Consider the following 20,572-nt stretch of genomic DNA (forward strand, 5'->3'; position numbering starts at 1 on the left):
AATGCAACTATAATATAGAAACACAAACACACTTAACAACACAAGATTTAACATGGTTCCCTCACTCCTTGAGTACATCAATCCACGGGGCGTACTTCAATCTTTCTTTACTATATATTAAGAATAATGAGAACAAAGATATTCACTCAAGTTTACAACTCAAACCCTTAATTCCTTGTACACCCTCTCAACTCACACAGTAAATTTGAATCACAATAATAACAAGGAATCTGGATTTCTGAACCAATTTGTCTAGAAACGTGTAGTATATGGAAAGTCAGCTCCATCACAACTGAAGCCTCTGGAGCCATTGTAGGTCGAATTGTTCTTTCACCACCCTTATCTCCGTGCTTCTGAGTGTGAAAAGCTCCCACAAATTTTTTGTATATTTGTCACATATCACAACCTCCAACTCCTCGAGGTCTGAAACTGATTCCGGCAACTCTTGCAATCTCGAGCACTCTCTCATGTTCAGCTTTCTTAAACTGCTCAATGCACCAATTCCTTCGGGCAACTCCTTAATGCTGAAGCAATGGGATATGTCAAGAAAGTTTAACTTCTTTAGGTTACCAATGGTGCTTGGCAATTTTACCAAATCACAGCATGATCTTAGACTCAACACTTCCAAATTGGTCAACTTCCCAAGTTTTTCAGGTAAGGCAGATAACCGATGGCAATTGGTGATACTGAGCTTCTTTAGGTGAACAAGATTACATATGTCGTCCTGCAACTCTAGCAAATCTCTGCAATAGTCGATGTTTATTTCCACTACAAGCGGCAATGCACGCGAAATTCGGATGGCGTCCTTCCCGAAAGCTTGACTGATGTTACACATAAAAAAAGAAATTTTTTGGAGACTCTTCAAGTATATAGTGTTCTTAGTAAGAGGAGGAACTGAAATGCCGTGCATTCTGAGTGTTTTCAGATTTGACAACGAACTCAACCGGTGAAAATGACTTATTTCAGCAGTTACGGACCCATAATTTTGGACTATTAGAACCTTCAACGATTTGTGCATGTCCCTGATGAACTTGGGTAAGTCATATTTCTTTGTCCGTAAATTCAGAACCAGAACCTCAGCTACTGGTAGTTGCATGATGGGCCATTCTGTGGAGAACGCCTCATCTGCAAACAATTAATGAGCTATCTGAGGCGAGAGTCATGTGAATGTGATACTTCTGTGAAGGAAATATGCATGTTGCATGTATATGAGAAAGGAGAGATGTACTAACCTGTTGAGATAGATAATAATGAAACTTTCTTCGGTTTTTCCATCTTTTCTGTGACTTCTGTCCACCATTTGGGAGGAGTGTCTCCACGTATGTCTATACTCAGTCTTTTGCTTAGTACAGGGTCATGTCCAGTATGATGGATTGCTAGGCTTCTAAGTATATCATGCTGGGTAACAAAATGTTCACTGTAGTCCTCCTCCACGTTCCTGTTTATAATCAAAAGTAATTTGCTTAGAGATTATTTTTTAAAAATACAGTACATATCTCTATCCGGAAGTTAATTAGAAGACACGATAAACTTAGAATCTTGCATTAATTGAATACCTTCTCACTACAACATCTACCAAACTGCGGGTGGTGAGCTTATAAAGGTTCTCATTGCACATACTGTCTTCACACAGATTATAGAGCTGTGCCCAGATATCAAAGATGACGGGGACATGGATTGCTTGGTCATCAGGGAATGAAGTAAGATCAAGGAAAGATTCTAGGAGGATACTGTTTTCTTTACCCAACTCCTCTAAGCTGCTTTGGAGTACACTAAACAGCAAATCATTCTCATAATCCAGAATCGAATAACCTTTAGACCATTTGAATAGTGTGTTCCGCCAGATCTCTATAGGCTTCCCACAAAGCGATCTTCCTACCACTAAAATGGTAAGTGGATGTCCCCTGCAGTGCTTTACTATCTGCAGTTTGAATAATACAAAATGAAGTTAATTAGTTTTTTTTTTTCCTTTTATTGAGAGAAATAATCAACTCCATTTATACTCATAATTACTATCTGTGTATGTGTGTGTATTCATCGAACAGTACGGGAATCACCTCTCTCAAAAGATCAACCGGAACATTGATGCTCATGTCTGGAAATGCTGAATGACACAAAAGAGTCATGGAATCTTCACCGTTCAATAAATTTATGTGATATGACGAACCTAATAGTGGAAATTGATATCTGGATGTCACCAAAATTTTATAATTCAGCATTTTTTCCTTTCCTTTTAGGAAAATTTTTTCAATAAGTGATTGTGATTCAGGCCAAACATCATCGAAGATCAACAGCAAATTCTGCCCTACTTCCTTTAGCAATGTCTGCAAGAACGTAACTTCACTTACTTCATCCGGGAAAAATGGTGGTGCCGTGGAACTCGCTCGTTGATTTAGTTGTTGTAACATCGAGCTCATACTCGGTCTTTTTCCAACGGTGATAAAGAAAATATTGTCCTTGAATATCTCTATATGAAAGACAAGTTACAAAGTAATTGTTATCGTGACATTTTAACCGAACAGAAAATTCTAGTATACCATATGATATAACATGCCTCACAAAATATGTAACTATCATTGATTGAAAAAACAACTAAATGATCATGTAATGATCATTTACCTCTTTAAAATCCCTCATGTGTCATACAATTACACGTTTGCAATAGATATGTCATAACATATGGTATGATACAAACCCTAATCAAACTACGTACACTTCAGAAGTTAGAAAGAGGAAAAGGAAGCCCAAATTAATATCTAGTACAACTGTACAAACAAAGGCGCAATGTCTTACCTTTGATTTTGGCATCAAAATAAATGGTTGTTGCCATGGTCGTTTTTCCACATCCTCCAGCACCAGTGAGGACAAGCACTGACTTATCTTCCGAAAGAAGCTTCTTCTTCACTTCCTTTAAAGGCTCATCTAACCCAACCGTAAAATATGGGAGTTCAGGTTCTCTATTCCTATAGGTCATTTCCTTCACCATCCTATTGGTCATTTCCTTCACCATCGTAGCTTCTGTATTGTTTACTGAAGTCCAAGGTTTCGCTGCATCAATCATTGCCTGAATTCTCAGTATATCTACCAGATCTCGAAGATATTTTTCCAATGAAATAAGTTTGCGGCAGTAATAATATTTTTTGTAGGTCGACCAGACACTTAGGTTCGAGCACTTGCGAACTAGCTCTACACCATCTTGCATTTTTTTGGGAAATATTTTTAACTTCTCTTCTAACTGATGAGCTATGTCATGCTGTACATTCTCTTTGACCAATGGTTGCAAGGAGTCCAGCGTGAGTTTTAGATCCTCGATGACGGTTCTAAACATCTTAATATTGTCCTCCACTCCTGTGACGGCCTCATACAGCAAAGTAAATTCTGAAACCAGTTTTCTCTGTACCCCTGCCATAGTTTCAACAAAGTCCCAAATCACAAAATTTGTATTTATTTTGGTTTGAACTGTAAACATTTGAGAAAAAAAAAAAAATGAATGAACTCCGCGTCCAAGCATACAAATACTGAATTTCTTTTCGTTGGTGATTGACAAGATGAAAACCCAAATCCATGTTAAGAAACAAGAAATTTAAATTTACCTACAGTGAAAATTTAAATTTGAATTTTCAGTACGTGTGCTTAACTCCTAATCCGTCAAATCCTGGTTCACTGATATGATCTGATCAAACTTCAATGGTTCTAACAATCTGGCAAAGTATATACATTGAAGTTTGAATTGGATCGGTTCTCGGCTATATGTAGACCTATTTCTTTTTAACTATGGTACAAATATTTTTATTTTTACTCAGTTTTCGATCATATTTTCTCATCATAGCCGTTTAATGTTAGATAATTTTTTCAAATTTTCAGCTAAGTTGTTCGTTGTTAAGGTATTGAAAATGTCTTTTCAATAAAAAAAAAGATATTGAAAATGTAATAAATCAATGAAAGAACCAAATCTAATCAACATGAGTAGTTCGTGATCTTAATTCTAAATCATAATTTTGAAGACTTTCATGAATACTAATTTGGCTGAAAATTTAGTGATAATCTATTTATGCATACATCAAAACTGAACGGTGAAGATGAGACAATATGATTAAAAATTTGTATTATTAGGGAAATTCACACCATAGTTAAAATAAAGAGGTCCAACCTAAGAAGGATTATATATATTTGAGCCGAAGTATATAGCAGTTTTGTGGAAGAGTAAATAGGCACAATAAGATTGAAATCTAGAATAAGAAAGTCACCTGAGAGTTCCATCTTCCAATTTTCTAGATCAGCGTTAAAGACTTGAACAACTGTCTTATCTGCTACGCTGTGTTGTCTCTGTTGGATGTCCGGTGGTTTCTTGCATGAATTTCAGATCTCCAGGAGGTACCTAAACCTCGTACTTCTGCTCATTGCTCAACGACATCTGGTCATACAGCAGTAGAACAGAACCGAACAGCAAAATTGCAGAACTGCTTAAAGTATTGAAGATTAAGGCGAAGGCCTCCGATCGAGAAGGTTATATATAGACAGACTAGGTGAAAAGGTGATCGACTCAAACTCGGGAAACACGAGCAGGGGAGACCTAACCGGGAAGGAGACCTATAGCTGAGAATGGAATCTTTCTACCTAAACTCCCATCCTTTGATTAATCAAGCTCACAATTTTGTCCACATCTTAGCAACGTTGTCGTAGGTAATAAACTATGCAAGCGCAAATTTAAAAGTCAGTCCAGCCGGCTCATTGACCCACGCAACGCGGCTTTCTTAGTCTTCTTTTGTTTTTTAACGAAGCGGATTGAGATTTGTTACATTTTGTTATTGAATAAAGTAATTTTAATTTTATAAATTTTTTAATAATTATATGAATTAAGAATTTTGTTGTTTGAATTTTATGATGTAGAGTTTTAAAATGACAAGATTTTGTATTTACTCTAATCTCAGTTAAAAGAATTGACAAATGACACATATATTATGTGAAGAATTCAAGTCGGAAATTTAAGCTCCCAAATTCCATAATTAATTTCTAGTGGAAATTGCTAATTCCACAAGATAAAAATCCAAACGGGAGAAACAGTCCTAAAAAATTGAGAATTCCTTAATTTTGATTAAATTACCGGGAATTCAGCCGCGCATCTAAACACATTGTTAAGGACTAAAATATCTACTTTGAAATTTTCGTTTCTCACAATGCTAATATTGATTTTCATATGTTTATGGTATTATATATATAGTATATTTTCGATCGAATATACAGTTTTTATATAAATTTTAGTAAAATTTCTATCGATAATCGACATTTTCTCAATATATTAATCAAGATTTTTTTTTTCGAACCACTGATATTTCTGTGATCATCAGTATTTTTGTCCTTGTCTTAGGCAATTTGGCCCAATTCGCTTTCATAAACTTTTAGATTTAATAGTGTTTGGTAAATTAAAGAGAAATAGCTTTAGAAATTACATGTTATTGTCAACGACTTTTGAAAAAAAAAACATTTGAAAGCTGATGTCATTAAAAAAAAACACAAGAATTAATATATGATGCCCAAGAGCCTTAAATTTGAAGATTTTTTTTTTCAACTAATAAAAACACATTTTAAAATTCTCATCAATTTGATACGCAACAACATGTCATATTTTGCTCTTTATAAACTTTGGTACCTCACGTTTTTTTTTCCACTAACAAAAACGTATTTTAAAATTCTCATCAATCTGATGCGCAACAATATGTCATATTTTGCTCTGTATAAACTTTAGTACCTCACGTTTTGAAAACATCATAATGGTATATGAAGTTCTAAACCTGACAGAAGATAGGTACCTAGAGCCGTTAGATTAGTTAAATGTCTACCAGATGATAATTTTCATCTTAAAATGACCAATGTACCCTTCTTCTTTTTAAGGTATATTTTTCATATATATATATTTTCTATTTGGAGCGAAGCTTCATTTTGAAATTAAAGTGCGAAGGTCTTTGTTTGGCATATTTTTCTATCATAGTCCGTTAGTATCTAGACATATATGCCATGATAATCTATAGAAATTTTCAGTCAATTTAGTGACCGTTTGAGTTTTCGTAATCATAATTTACATGAACGGTTACGGTCAGACATATTTCGGTCGTTTATTGATTTAATGTAGTTTCGATACCTTAACGATCACCAAATTAGTTGAAAATTTATAGAAATGATCATGACATATATATCTAGATTTTTTAAAATTAAATTATATTCCATTCCATTTAAAATAAATGATACATCATGAATCGATCCACTATCTTGCATACAGAGAGCAAATAAGATTAAGTGATTCACGTAGGGTACCTCATTACACTTTTCCCGCTCATTCAACATGTGCTCTATAGTCAAAAGAATATGAGCAATTACACTAAGAAAAGGGAAAAAACCAACAAACACTATAATCTATGAAAAACATAGATTATAGGCTATTATTCTAGAAAAACAAAAAATAGAAAATTAAATCCATGAGCCTAGGCCCAAAAGAGCCCAAGGCCATCTGCTAAGCTAAGGTCACCTGAGTTGGGCACCCACATTCCCAACCACCAGTCGCCGCTGCCATCGTCGGTGGTCATCCTTGCCACCACAACAACACCACCATCCTCAGAAGGTTGCGCCGCTTCACACCAGATTGGATCACTTACAGGAAAACCTTGGTCTCGCCTAACAGCCAATTACAACCGCCCCTGCTCTGTCGTAGATCCGATCTAAAATAAGATCTGATCTACAGTGAATCTAAAGGTCCTAGAGTGGGGAGGGGGGGGGGGTGAATAAGTCTTTTTCCAATTTTCATTAACTTTTGTATCCGAGGATATCTATAACTTATGCTATCCCAGATTCACAGGATACTAGATATCAGAAAGTAAATTGCAGTAAATAAAGAAACAACACAAGGATGTTTTTTACTCACAGAAACCCTGAATGCAGGCAGAAAAACTGCGTGTCTCTAACTCTTGAGAGACAAACTTTCCACTAAGTTGAAGTAACCTCTTACAAGAATAATAGTTCTAGTGATACACTACCACAGTGCTATCCTTTCTAGTTCTGAACTAGTCTAGACCTATTCCCTCTCTTGTTTCTAAGCACTTACAACATTGAACACTTTCAGAAGCTTTGTTCATGAATTCAGCTAACCACTAGCAGATTCAACCTTGAACAATTCTTGGGTTGGTTGAACTACACATCCCTCATGGTATGCAACATGATATGAGTTGATGAAAGAAGTTTTGAGTTCAAGCTCTAAGGTTTATAGTCACGAAAAAGACTTACAGTAGCATGAACAATGCAAGCTAAAAACTAGACTCAACAAAAAAACGCAATAAGACAGTTTTTAACAACCATTGAGCAAAACCAAAGCTATAGATATATATAGGCAGACAAAACATCAAAGAAAGGTTTCAGAAAGGCTGACCTCAATATGTTTCAGAAAGATTTTGGATATAAGTGTTTGGCTACAATACTGAAAGTGATGTAACCACATGGAGAGTTGACACAAGCAACCTCAATAAGATAAAGAAACCTTTTCTAAAACATGAATGAATCAAAACAGGGAGCAAAGAGGTTTCAAAGCCTTTTACTCAGTCCATTAGTGGACCTTGACACAGCCGATAGCGATTGGTCTTTGAATCTCACAAGGACCAACTTTGTATAGGATAATGTATCAGAAAATCCAAGCTGGAGCCTTGAGCATCAAACCATTTGGTCACGGGTTGGCATAACAAAGGATCTCATCCCTTAGACTGGTTTAAGCCCCAAGGCACTTCCCACAAACTCAGTTGTCTTTTTGAATTTGAAAATCAACAAAGACCTAGTAAACTAGTATAATAGGCTCTTTGAAAATCAGGACAACAAAAGACTCAGTACTAGGATAGCAACAAGCGAAGTTGCTAACTTCTGTGAAAAACAGTGATATGCAAATGCATGTTTTATCTGAAACCAGAAGGAATGTTAGTGAGACTTGTTCTTGTTCAGATAACAATATCTCAAAGTGTTTTGCAGGATAAAAGATTGCCAATTATCCTTATACCTTCATAATCGGACACAAATCCGTCCATTGGCAAAAAACCATGTTGCCGCCGTCGTCACAAGCACGCTGCCTTGTACAAATTTAAACCCACTACCAGAAGAAAGGCTTTAGCCGACGAAAATAAAAAAACCAGGCCAACAAATTATTTTTTCGTCGGCTAAAGTTTAGCCCACGAAATTTTCCTTCGTCAGCTAATTTAAAATTTTTGTCGGCTATGGTCAACTTTAACCGACGAAATTTAATTTCGTCGGCTGAATAATTTTTTTCGTCGGCTATAGTCTGTGAACTTTAGCCGATGAAATTTTTAAAAGTTTAGCCGACGAAAAATATAATTTCGTCGGCTAAAGTGTCTTATATTTGCAGATCTAGATAACAACTCATATGGGAAAAAAAAAACTATACGTAGAACCTTCAAACGCAAAAAAGTAGTGAAGTAAGATATGACCAGAATGGTGAAATACGTCTATGGTTGAAAAATCACGGTATTCCGGTAAAGTCTGGGTGCCGATAGTTGCGGTCAATGCAATTTACCCTTATTATTCACTATGCTGCAGATTTGGCGTTTGATGTCCGATTGACTATTGTGATACCTTTTCGGAAGCGTAACGGCCCTACAAGTCAAACTCATCACTTTGCCATGATATATGGGCCTTTTTGGCCATCCGAGTCCGTTTAGGGCTTCAAAATGCAGTTTTCTTATTTCCGATTAGAGTTGACCGTTTCGATCGAGCCCTTAATGTTGTCGAATCTAGTTGAATTTTTTACCATAGACATCTTTCGTCATAATGATCATATCTGATGGTCAAATTTTGGTTTGTAAATTTTAGTCATCGGAATCACGTGTCTACTATTTACCGTTATTATTCCCTATGGGGAGCCCTATCGTCGGAAGGTAAATGTCTCAAAATTTTTATATGGGCAGTTGCGTCTCATCTACGTGAGAGTTTTTCGTGTGGAAGGTTTGACCAAACTACGTAATATAGAGGGAGATATGAGCGTTTTCGTGTGATAAGTGACGATGGATTATGGTTGACTGTTTCGATCGAGCCCTTAACGTTGTCGGATCCAGTTGAATTTTTTACCATAGACATATTTCGTCACAATGATCATATCTGACGGTCGAATTTTGGTTTGTGAATTTTAGTCATCGGAATCACAACGTGTTTACTGATGTTGTATAACTTGTTTAGTAGATTATACAACTTTGTGAACCAACTCTACAAAGGAAGCGAAATTATCAAAAATCTTGTGAAATAAGATGTGTTCAGAATGGTGAAATACGGCTATGGTTCAAAAATCACGTAAATCAGGTAACGTCTCGGTGCCGATAGTAGCGGTCAACCGTATTTACAGTTATTATTCCCTATGGGGAGCCCTATCGTCGGAAGGTAAATGTCTCAAAATTTTTATATAGACGGTTGCGTCTCATGTACGTGAAAGTTTTTCGTGTGAAAGGTTTGACCAAACTACGTAATATAGAGGGAGATATGAGCGTTTTCGTGAATTTATAGACTTTTGCTGACGAGATATTAAAAAAGTCGTCGGCTAAGGTCAAAATTTTTTTAGCGGTAAACCAAATTTGGAGGAAAATTTTCAAAAGACTTTAGCCGACGAAAATATATGAAAAGTCGTCGGCTAAAGTCGAAAATTTTTCAAAATTTTGAAAATTTTCAACCAAAATTTTTTAGCGGTCAACCAAAATTTTCAAAAGAGTTTAACCGACGAAAATAAAAATTTCGTCGGGTAAAGTTCTTTATATAGGAGTTTTACTGGAGGTGGATGGTAAGAAATCAGAAAATCAAAAAAATGCCGGGTTTTCTTCTCGGCCTAGCTTCGCCGTCAAGCCACCGGAGACCGCCACACTTGTCCCAAACGCTTCGCCGTCGTCTCTACTTCATTGCTGGACAGGTGGTGCATAGAGTGGCGCCATCGTGAGGGATAAATCGAGCTCCAAAACTCCACCGGTTCGGATTCGGTGTCGATCGAAATTCTCCTTCCTCAGGTCACCATTTGGTGAGTTCTATATATGGATAAGTTGAGTTTGATTAGTACTACATTCTCCTAGAATTTGGTAGCTCGATTCGGTGTGTGTGAGGAGAATCGAAGATTTTGTGTTTTTAGGGTTTAAAATTGGGGATTTTTATATTTTGATTCAATTGACCTGTTTAGGCTTAGAATTGGGCTTCGACTTCTTCTAGAAAGTTGTTTGAAATGTTGAGAGGAAGATTCTGTCAAATTTTGGTGGTGATTGGAGGCGGCTGAAAGTTTCTGTAGTTTTTTTTTTCAAAAACCAGCAACTTTAGCCAACGATATTTAAATACTATATTCGTCGGCTAAAGTATTTTATAATTTTTTTATAAGGTTTAGCCGACGAAACAGACTATATTTCGTCGNTATAGTTATTTTTTTATAAGGTTTAGCCGACGAATATTCTTAATTGTTTCGTCGGCTAAAGTCTAGGGAAAAAAACCGACGACAATGTTTTTCGTCTGCTAAACTGTGGGACTATAGCCGACGACGTCTTCTTTTTTCGTCGGCTAAAGTCATCGCCGACGACATTTTCCTGACGAAATCTTAGCCGACGAATTAAGCTAACAGGCCGACGAAACTTTTTCGTCGGCTAAAGTGTTTGTCCTGGTAGTGACCAAAGACAGATCAGATCGCCTAGCCACCTCGAGAACGAGATCAGATTGTGTGGGGGTATAAAATTTCGGCTTACGCCCCCACGTAATGAATTAGGCCAAATGGTCAAAGCCCAAGATGAACAATACCAAGATAAAGTAAATGACGTGAAACATGGTCGTCGTTCATGGAGAACGTGATAGTCCCACTACTCCTATTACAATGGGAAGTGAGGATTAAGGAATCAAAGGTCTATAAATTCACACGCTTATGGAGAAGAAAGGGGACGATCATGGAGGATCATGATGAGGAACAATCATGAGTAACAACAGTAACTAGTATTGAATCGATTTCTTTTTGTTGTACCTGCTTAAATCAAAATTGACTTGGGCGTTGGAGTGTGTTTTTGCTTTGCAGGTTCCTCTTCCCCCTTGATCAATCGTCGTATGGATGCGTCAAGGCTTCTCAAGAATCAAAGGAGTGAGATTTTTGTTGGGAAATCTCTCTCCCGAAATTTTTTGCACCAACAGATCGTTGCCGACTAGTAACACCCGTCCGACACCGGTTCCAGACGTCGCCACAACCAAGCCTCCAGCCGCATGAAGTAGCTGTCAACCCCAACAACTACACGGTCTAGAAACTCGCCTCTACGCCACCGCTGAAGCCGCATAAAAAGCTTGCCCACGCCGCCTTCACGATCAGGACTGCACGCTACATAACTAGCCGAAGCGTAGCAGGAGTCGTGACCGTCGGTGCCACCAAACTCGATCACTTTCTCACCCTAGAGAAACCCTAGCAAAGAGAGTGCCGACCCCTTCGTGTTAATACTAAGAACACATTCTTTTAGATTTAGTTGTTAAAAGTTGTTTCTTTCTTACATTTGAGATAACAAAAGAAAGAAAATGAAATATGAAGGCATATATATCTAGATAATGACTGGCTATGATTGAAAAATATAACCGAAAAGTAAGTCAAATAAGGACTTTCATACTTTAATTTTAAAACGAAATTTCACAATATATATTCGAATTTTAAAAAAACAAAACCAACAAAATCAAACAAACAAATAAACAAACAACAAGCCCAACAAGCTCAAAATCTCATTATCATACAAAACATATATAGTCATAGCCAGGCAAGTACTTGCCAGGCCACAAACTAACAAATTAAGGCGGATTCGCTATCATCAGTATCATGCTCATGTAAGATACAAGTATAGTGATACAACCCGGTTTTAAAACATAAAAAAATCTGCGAACACTTGCTAAATTTGGATATGATTGGTGATCAGGAGTATGTGCATCTCAAACATGAACATTTTGGAATTAGAGGAGAGGAGAGAAGAGAAAATGTTCAGAAATAACATATCAAGAGAATCTGAAATGGAACAGAAGCTGTGGAAATTTCAAACCATAAAAAGAAAAAGGGAACAACGGTGGGTATAGGGGAAGAGGAAATTAGAGAAGAATTGGAAAGAAAAAAAAAATCAAACCATAACCATCATCGTCGGAGTAGAGATGGGTATGTCAATTAGACTTGATAACCTTTATGTTTATTTTACTGCCAGAGGGTAAGTCACCCCATGACTCTCTTGTCTCTTCATCGCATATCACTTTCATCTCCGGCTGCCAATTCGAAATTGATTGAGGTAGCTTTCTCAACCCTGGGCAGTGTCTCACAATAAGCGTTTTTAAAGAGTGCATCCCACCAATTTCAGGCCACTCCTTAATGCTCCAGCAATCAGATATGTTAAAAAGTATTAACTGTGCGAGTTTGCTAATCGAGCCAGGCAACTGTAACAATTTTATGCAAGCCAATAGCCTTAACACTTCTAATTGGACCAGATTTCCAATATCTTCAGGCAAGGAATGTAGTTTATCACAGTTGGTGATACTGAGCTTCTTTAGCTTTTTAAGACCACAAAGCTCGGCAGGCAGTTCCTTCAAATTGTTGCAATAATCAATGTTCATCTCCACTAGATTTGGAAATGATTTTGATATTTTGATGGACTTTCTGCTAGAAGCTTGATCAAAGTCGCACATGAATAAGGATATCTTCAGTAGACTTTTTACTTTCATGGAGTTTTTCTTCATGGCCATGGAGTTCGTCTTCATGGAAGAAATTGAAATGCCCTCTAATCTTATTCTCTTTAGGGTAGATAATGAACCCAATAGTCTAAATCCACTTACTTTGGCATGTAACTGACCATGATTTGTGACTATGAGAACCTTCAATGACCTTGACATTGTATTGAGGAAGTTGGGCAAGGCGTAGGTCTCTGCCTGGAAGTGAAGAACAAGAACCTCAGCTTTTGGTAGCTTCATTTTGTCCCATTCTTTTGGGAATTCTCTCTCTGAAAATAATATGCTATTTCAGTCAGCATGAGAAAAAATGAAAGTGAAAGTTCGTTGTACATGTGCATGTATTTGCCAATGGTCGTGATAGAGAAGATGATCGAGCAATTACCAGTTGAGATAGATACTAGGCGAGCATGGACAGGTTGATGATACATTTTGTCTTTCCACCACTTGGGAAAAGATTTTTTAGTCACGTCTATAACAAGTCTATCTCCACTTTCTATTCCCCAATTGCTCTGACGGATGGCCAAGTCTCTCAGTATATCATGCTGAGAAACAAAATGTTGACTGTAGTAGCTATCATCGTCCTCCACTTCGGTCTTATCTCTCCTAATCATCCACATTGATCAAAACAAATCAAATTGATTCAGAAACATTTTTAGGTTGTACGAAAAATAATAACAGCGTAACAACAGATAACTTGATGGAAAAAGTACGTAGTGGTAGTTCTTTCTACCTTGGGAACAGAAGATTAGCAAAACAACTCTGAGTGAGCCGGTGGAGGTTTGCAATGCTCTCATCGTCTTCACCTATTAGCTCATGCAACTCTGTCCAGATATCAATGAGCGCAGCGGCTGGGATAGGTTGGTCTTTAAGAAATACACAAAGGTCTATGAAGCATTTTTTAACGGTCGACTGTTTTTCATCCAAGGCATCTACACTGGATTGGAGGCGGTAAAGCAAATCATCAACGGAATCAAGAACGGAACCGCGTTGCATATTCCCTCCTTCTGTTCTCCATGTCTGTGGAGGCTGGTCACGAAGTAACTGTACAACCCCTTCAATGGCTTGTGGAAGTCCCTTACAATGCTCTAGTACCTGCGATTCAATTCCCCCAAATCAATTTTTTTGTATTTCAGATTTAGATCAACAAAAGTGTGAGCGGTATATGTAATTTCACTAATTTGTTTTCGATGTGAATCTCAAATTACTTAATCAGTTTAGAAAACAATATATATGTATATATAACTGATGTATAAGATACACACATGTATATACTGGATTACCAATAAGAAATTCCGTCAAACATTAATGTATATGCATTGCATTAGAATTAGAGAATAAATTACCTGCTCTTTAGTATCATCTGAAATATCGCGGCATTTGTCTTCTAATAAACGATTAAGAAGAATCATTGCATCTTCTTTTTTCAATGATTTCATATAATATGAATCAAATCTTGAAAGTTTAGATCTTGATGTCACCAAAATCTTATAATCTAGCATTTCGATTTCTTTGCTTTCATCATAAAACCTATCAATAAGGAATTCCGTCTTGGGCGTAACGCTGTCAAAGACCAACAATAAAGGTTTTTTCCCTGCTTCTGTCAGAAACTCTTTCAGCCCTTTATGAACTGCAGGTGCTTCTATTTGGGAGGAAGAAGCAGCCGGCCGGGAAAGCATGCAGTGATGAAGTTTTTGTAGAATATTCTCCGATATGATCATACTTTCTCTTTGCCGCCGTTCATCAGGGTCCATACGGTTCAAGTCAAAATATTTCGGAACCCTGATAAAGAAGATATTGCTCCCAAATTTATCTATCCAAAGTATACAATAACAGAAAACTGTCAGCAACCTCGTGATTAATGGTGAAGTCAGTGTTAAGGAAAAAGAAGGCATACGTTCTCATTGGTAATCACAAAATGTATATGTGGATACAATCGTAAATATGCGATCATAACATCAAACGCCGTTTATATACAAATAAAAATAAAATGTAGTAGTATGCACAACAATATATAAAATATGTCCAATTTTGTAATTTTCTATTGTAATTCTGTAAATTTATTTTTTTATATATGGAATTTATTTTAGGGAAAGGCAAATGATGGGTTTGGACCGTTAAACTTTGTTCAGTTGTTGTTTTAATGCTGGTGTTTTGAACCCAAAAAAAAAAATTTCAATAACAACAAAAATATAACTAATTTTTCTGGAGAAAAAGAAAAAAGAACAATAAATAAACCCACACAACGCAGAGCATGAAATGTGGCAAAGGGATGGGTAGGTTATACAAAGTAATTTGAAAATTTTCAATAATAAAAATAATAATTTGGGAATTACGCAGCAATAAAAAGGAAAAAAAAAAAAAGAAGAGAAATTGACCTGTGACGTCCTTGTACTCGCAAAACTTTTTAGCCAAAGTTGTTTTCCCAAATCCTCCGGGACCAGTTAACACAAGGAGCGACGTTCCTTTTGTAATTAGAAGCTTCATCTTCAGTTCCACCAAAGGCTTTTCCAGTCCGACTGTAAACTGTGGAGAATCTGGGAGTTCGCATGTGAAACTTGTAAGCACACCAGCATCATCGCGTCTCTCCTTTAAATTGAATTTTGTGTGCGTCTCCAGCACCAGTAACAGTCGGGAAATATCTTCTATCAGTTCACGAAGATCTTTGGTGAGACTATGTTTTTTTATTAATTCCAACGCTGAAACCTCTGTACAGTTTTCGATGAGAGTTTGGCCTTCCTTCAGTTTACTTTCAAGATCTTTGACGATCTTCATATACGTCGGATCGTTTAATTTCTCAAACTGTTTTATCACAGGTAGAAGAGACTGCAGCCATTTCACGACACTTTTCGTCCGCGAATCGAAATTTGAATGAACCTCGTACACCTTCATACCAACATTTATAAACAAGCTAATAGTTTTAATAATAGGACTTACCACGTCTGCCATAACTACAGAACCGCACCCAACTTGTATTGTTCCGATCTAAGAGTGAAGAGAACAGAACAGAGTACCATGTCAGATAAGAGAATCTGTTGGGGCTCTGGGAACCCAAAGACAAAACATTCAAGCAAACAATTAAAAGTATCAAATCAAAAACAAACAAGGCAACGAGTCAAGAGATCTGACCAAAACAAATTTCAATTTGAGCTCCTCCGATCCGGGTGGATTATCGGTGCTGGTTCTGAAGGCTTGACGATCTCCTAGAAGTTGTAAACAGACGCGGTCTTAGATGATTGAAAGGAGAAGAAAATGTGGACAGTATGAGTTTGGAATATTCCAATTAATAAGAAAGACGAGTAGACCACATGCAATATCAGACCATTGACTTCGATCAGAAAAATGAAAATCCAAATAAAGACCATATACACCCATGCGGCCATGCTGCAAAGGGGTAAAATTAAGGTGTTTAAAATGAAGGAATTTAAATGAAAATTAGAATCCATAATTTCTACACATCTTTTGGCATTCTAAACTTGAGAATTATGAATGTTGTTGTGGGGAAAAAAAATGAAGGAATTGATTGTCCCATTGAATTCGATTATCAAGTTTCATGTTCCAAATTTTATTCTGAGTTGGCCATGTGATACTCTTTTTTAAATTATATTTCTTGAAGTTTATTAAGAGCATATTCAACAACTTTCTTAAAATTTCTCCAAAATGGAGAAGTAAAAGTCAAAATCTCAAAAAATTCTTTACTCTAAGACCATCTCCCACCATAGGCTAAAAAGCCAAATTTAGCCTATGTTTACTCCCACCATAAGCTAAATTACATTTTCCAAGATAAAAAATTTAGCTTGAGCTATTTGGTAAGCCAAATTTGACTTATGAAGTTTGTAAGCTAAAATTAAATGTTATTTTATTTAACTTTACATTTCTCCTTTTAATTTACACTATTATCAAAAGTAAAAATTCGTTACTCATAACCATCGCGAAGATCTCGACTAGATCTTTCATATGAGCTCCATATCGAATATATTTATATGATATTTTTTTTATGAGTAATTATTGATTTAAATAAATATATGAGAAAATAAAAATAAATGGCTTTACCTTTGGATTTAGCTTATGGTGGGAGTGTTTTTTAAAGCCAAAAGACTATAAATTTGGCTAATGATTTAGCTTACGGTGGGAAACTCTGGTAAGCTAAAAAAAGATTTCACAGAATATTCTTGTTTTATAGGTTAAATTTGGCTAAGAATTTAGCCTACCATGGGAGATGATCTAAGAGCATCTCCAACAGCTTTTCTAAAATTTCTCTAAACTGGGAAAACAAAAGCTAAAATCTCCAAAAAAAATTATGCTCAAAATCCAACAGCTTCTCCATTTTGGATATTTCGGCATTTAATACAACAATAAAATATACTATATCATTATTAATTATAACAAAAAAATATTATATATTTCATCGTAACAATCAAATACCCAATAAAATATTATATTGTTGTCTTGAATTCGTTGGAGCACTTGAAAGCATGTGAAGAATTTAATTTTAAGGAAAAAAGGTTTTGCTGCAAATTTGGGGAATGAAAACATCTCTTTCTTCTCCATCCCTATTTTGGGGAATGGGATGGAGAAATTGTTGGACCTAAAAACAGCTCTATATTCCCTAAAATTGAGAAGTTCAAAAAAATGAGGAAGCTGTTGAAGATGTTCTAACTCTAACAGCTTCCCCATTTTAGAGATTTTGACATTTATTACTACAATTAATTAAATATTCTACATCATTTTGAATTATAAAAAAATTATATATCTGATTATATCTTATTCTACTCAATAATATATTTTATATTTTTATTCTTCTTATTGGAGCATGTGAGGAATTTATGACAATACTAATTTCGATAATTTGAGGAAGCTTGGCTTTGTTGCAAATTTAAGGAATGAGTGCTTCTCTTCTCCATCTTGTTTTGGGGAATGAGATGGAGAAGTTGTTGGACCTAAAAACAACTCTATATTCCCTAAAATTGAGAAGTTCAAGAAAATGAGGAAGCTGTTGGAGATGCTCTAATTAGTAGGCATTCCTTGAATCAAATTTTTAAGGAATCAAAGAGGAAAATAAAGATATAACACCTCAAATTATTTTTACGCTTCTGTTATGTTTACTTAATTGTTTTCTTTAATAAATTGCCTAACGTGTCTCTTAGTTTACATTTTAGAGACTCACGGCCAATGTAATGTGCCTAAAGAAAAGATGCGTAGTTTTGTGGCGTTACATCTAATTAACCTCCAAACCCCCACCCATCAGCGACCATTGCATCTGAACTTGTCCCTTGTAGCAGACCTTCTCGCATCAAAGCGAGCCTCCCCTGATGGCTACGATTCCTACGAAGGCTAGGCTAAAAGCAAATTTCAAAGCCCCCCTCCGAAAACTAATATATTAACCACTCCCAAACTCAAATTGAAACCAAATCGAACACAAGATTGGGCGTGGGTGGTTTTTCTCAACCCCCAAAAAGGGAAACAACGACGTTAAAACCTTTATGTATCCGATATCTTCTCCATCGAACTCTAGAACCCCTCCGCCGCGCTCCTCCTTTACTTTAATGCTCCACCAGGCATATCAATAACAATAAGGGAGGTGCACCTTTGGTCATCGTACCCTAGTGAACGCGACCCAGACTTTGCCAACCTCTTGCTCCTACTCCAAGCTTGTTGACGACAATATTCCACAGGCGTGCCGTCGGACGAGGGATTCGTTGATATTTTTGTTAGGTTTTCAACTTTCTCCGGTTTTCTTGGAGCAAATTTTTTTTTTCTTGTAATATGGCAATTACAGAAGCGCAAGAAAAGTGTTTATTCTTAGGCCCAATTTGGTATTGAGTTTTAGGGAATAAAATCACTTATATTCACCATTTGGAAAGATTTACTGTTTGGTAAAATCTTAACATTGTATTTGGATAAAGTAATTTCATTTCCTATAGAAAATTTAACATCACGGGAATTACAATTCCTTGAATTAAAATTCCTTTAATTGAGAATTATATTGTTTGGATTACATGATGTAGAGTTTTAAAATGATAAGAATTTGTATTTAAACTAACTTCAGTTAAATGAATTGACAAATGACTCATATATTGTGTGGAATTCAAGTAGGGAATTTAAACTCCCAAATTCCACGATTATTTTCCCGTGGAAATTACTAATTCCACAGGATAAGAATCCAAACGATAGAAAAAGTTTTGAGAAATTGGGAATTCTTTATTTTTGATTAAATTTATAGGAATTCACTCATATCCAAACACACAGTAAAAAATGTTTATCTGAAACCTTGTAGTTAAAATAACCACGATTTAAAAAAACAGGTTAAAAATTGTTTTTTTTAAATTGAGTTTTCTTTATCAAACTAAGCCTTAATAGTTTGCATAATTAACATGCGATCGGTCATTTGCTGGTGGGTGATTTGAACGGCGGTTGGCATGCAAGAAAATTTGTTACACATAAAAACAACCTCTAAGTAGATGCGCACATTCCATCGTGAAAAGGTGCACATATTTAAGGTGGTAGTTGGTAGTGGGAAGAATACTTCTGTGTTTATTAGCAAGTAGTCTACATTATAATAGTGTACATTATGTTGTTGTAATGCGTGAAGTTGCTGGCGTCTAGCGGTGCTTATTTTAAGTTAGGGTATATTTTTATTTATTTAGCGAGAATTTTATTTTATTTTATTTATTTTTTGCGAGTAGAACTGGAAACCAATAAAAGGCAAAAGAGCCTTCTTAGTTCCAGGCTTTATTAAAAGAAAATAAGATTACAAGAAGAGGGGAGAGGAAATATCACCAAACCTCCCAAGTTAAAGCAACTATACAAACAACTAACGAAAACAGAATTTACTAAATGATGAAGATGAAAATTAAGGGGAGACAACATTCCAAAGGAAAATATCCTAAAAAAGGATCCGGTTTCTCTATATGAATTCATGTTGATTGGATTTTCTTAGACTTTTTATAATCGTTGGATTGAGTAAGGATGACGTGACGGCCTCAGACTATACTCAATCCAATAGTTATAAGAAGTCTAAACAAATCCATACAACGTAAATCCAAGCATAAAAACCAAGTTCTTAAAAAAGACAATAATGAGGCAACATTAGAAGTCTAAAAAGTACTAAACTACGTTAGTCTTATTCAAGATGGCAATGCCTTAATCCAAGTCAGTGGTCTTAAAGGCATAAAATATGTATCTTCTCAAACAAAAAAAAAAAAAAGAAGAGAAGAAGATATGTATATTTCCTTGAATTTTTTTTTTTTTGAGTAAATAAAAATATATTGCTAAAACAATGACTAGAAGACACGTTATATCATATGCCGGAGTCAATAAAATCTGTCGATAGAGATCTACAAAAATCATAACCGGCACCCTCATTGATAACTAAATAAGCTCGAGGAAAGCCTCGAGCGTAGAAACTAAACCATAACACCCAATTTCCGGACAAGAGTAAACTAGCTGCGTAAGACCTCAATTTGTGTACCTAGTAGACTAAGAAATCAAGTATGACCGCTTCTTCCCATGATCAGGCGACGTAGCCTGATATCTACGTCTCACTGGCACCTAACTCCACAGCAGGCAGCTCCCTACAGATACAAGCCCAGTCTAGAACCAGCGAAGCTTTGAAATGGGCCAAATCCAGTCTCACTAGATCTGGGCCCATACCCAGGCCCAGAGACATAGGTCTAGATCCAAACCCGAGACCAGATCTAAGAAGCATAAGCCAACGCTATGTACAAACGCACGACGACCATCGCCCGACCTTCTGCAGCGCTACCTCTCGAAGCCCAAGCTCCATTTAGATCTCGGCCAGCCCCCAACCGAAGCAAATCCGAAATCGCACCGCCCT

General features: G+C 36.2%; 2 protein-coding genes across 2 annotated transcripts; both read right to left on the reverse strand.

The window, feature by feature from the left end:
• On the reverse strand, positions 1–4,802 carry LOC101305301 (probable disease resistance protein At5g66900-like). Its single transcript, XM_004288022.1, has 6 exons — positions 4,248–4,802; positions 2,794–3,402; positions 2,058–2,467; positions 1,557–1,921; positions 1,233–1,438; positions 1–1,125 (listed from the first exon to the last, which is right to left on the reverse strand). Exons 1-6 carry the CDS (start codon positions 4,258–4,260, stop codon positions 287–289), a joined length of 2,442 nt encoding a protein of 813 aa, XP_004288070.1. The 5' UTR covers positions 4,261–4,802; the 3' UTR covers positions 1–286.
• A 7,287-nt stretch (positions 4,803–12,089) lies between these two features.
• LOC101297882 (probable disease resistance protein At5g66910-like) lies at positions 12,090–16,014 on the reverse strand. Its single transcript, XM_004289190.1, has 6 exons — positions 15,865–16,014; positions 15,114–15,720; positions 14,082–14,548; positions 13,469–13,830; positions 13,121–13,341; positions 12,090–13,007 (listed from the first exon to the last, which is right to left on the reverse strand). The coding sequence occupies exons 2-6, from the start codon at positions 15,682–15,684 to the stop codon at positions 12,181–12,183; spliced, it is 2,448 nt and encodes an 815-aa protein (XP_004289238.1). The 5' UTR covers positions 15,685–15,720; positions 15,865–16,014; the 3' UTR covers positions 12,090–12,180.
• Between the last annotated feature and the right edge of the window lie 4,558 nt (positions 16,015–20,572).

Source organism: Fragaria vesca, linkage group LG1 (assembly GCF_000184155.1).
Source record: "Fragaria vesca subsp. vesca linkage group LG1, FraVesHawaii_1.0, whole genome shotgun sequence".
NCBI lineage: Eukaryota > Viridiplantae > Streptophyta > Magnoliopsida > Rosales > Rosaceae > Fragaria > Fragaria vesca.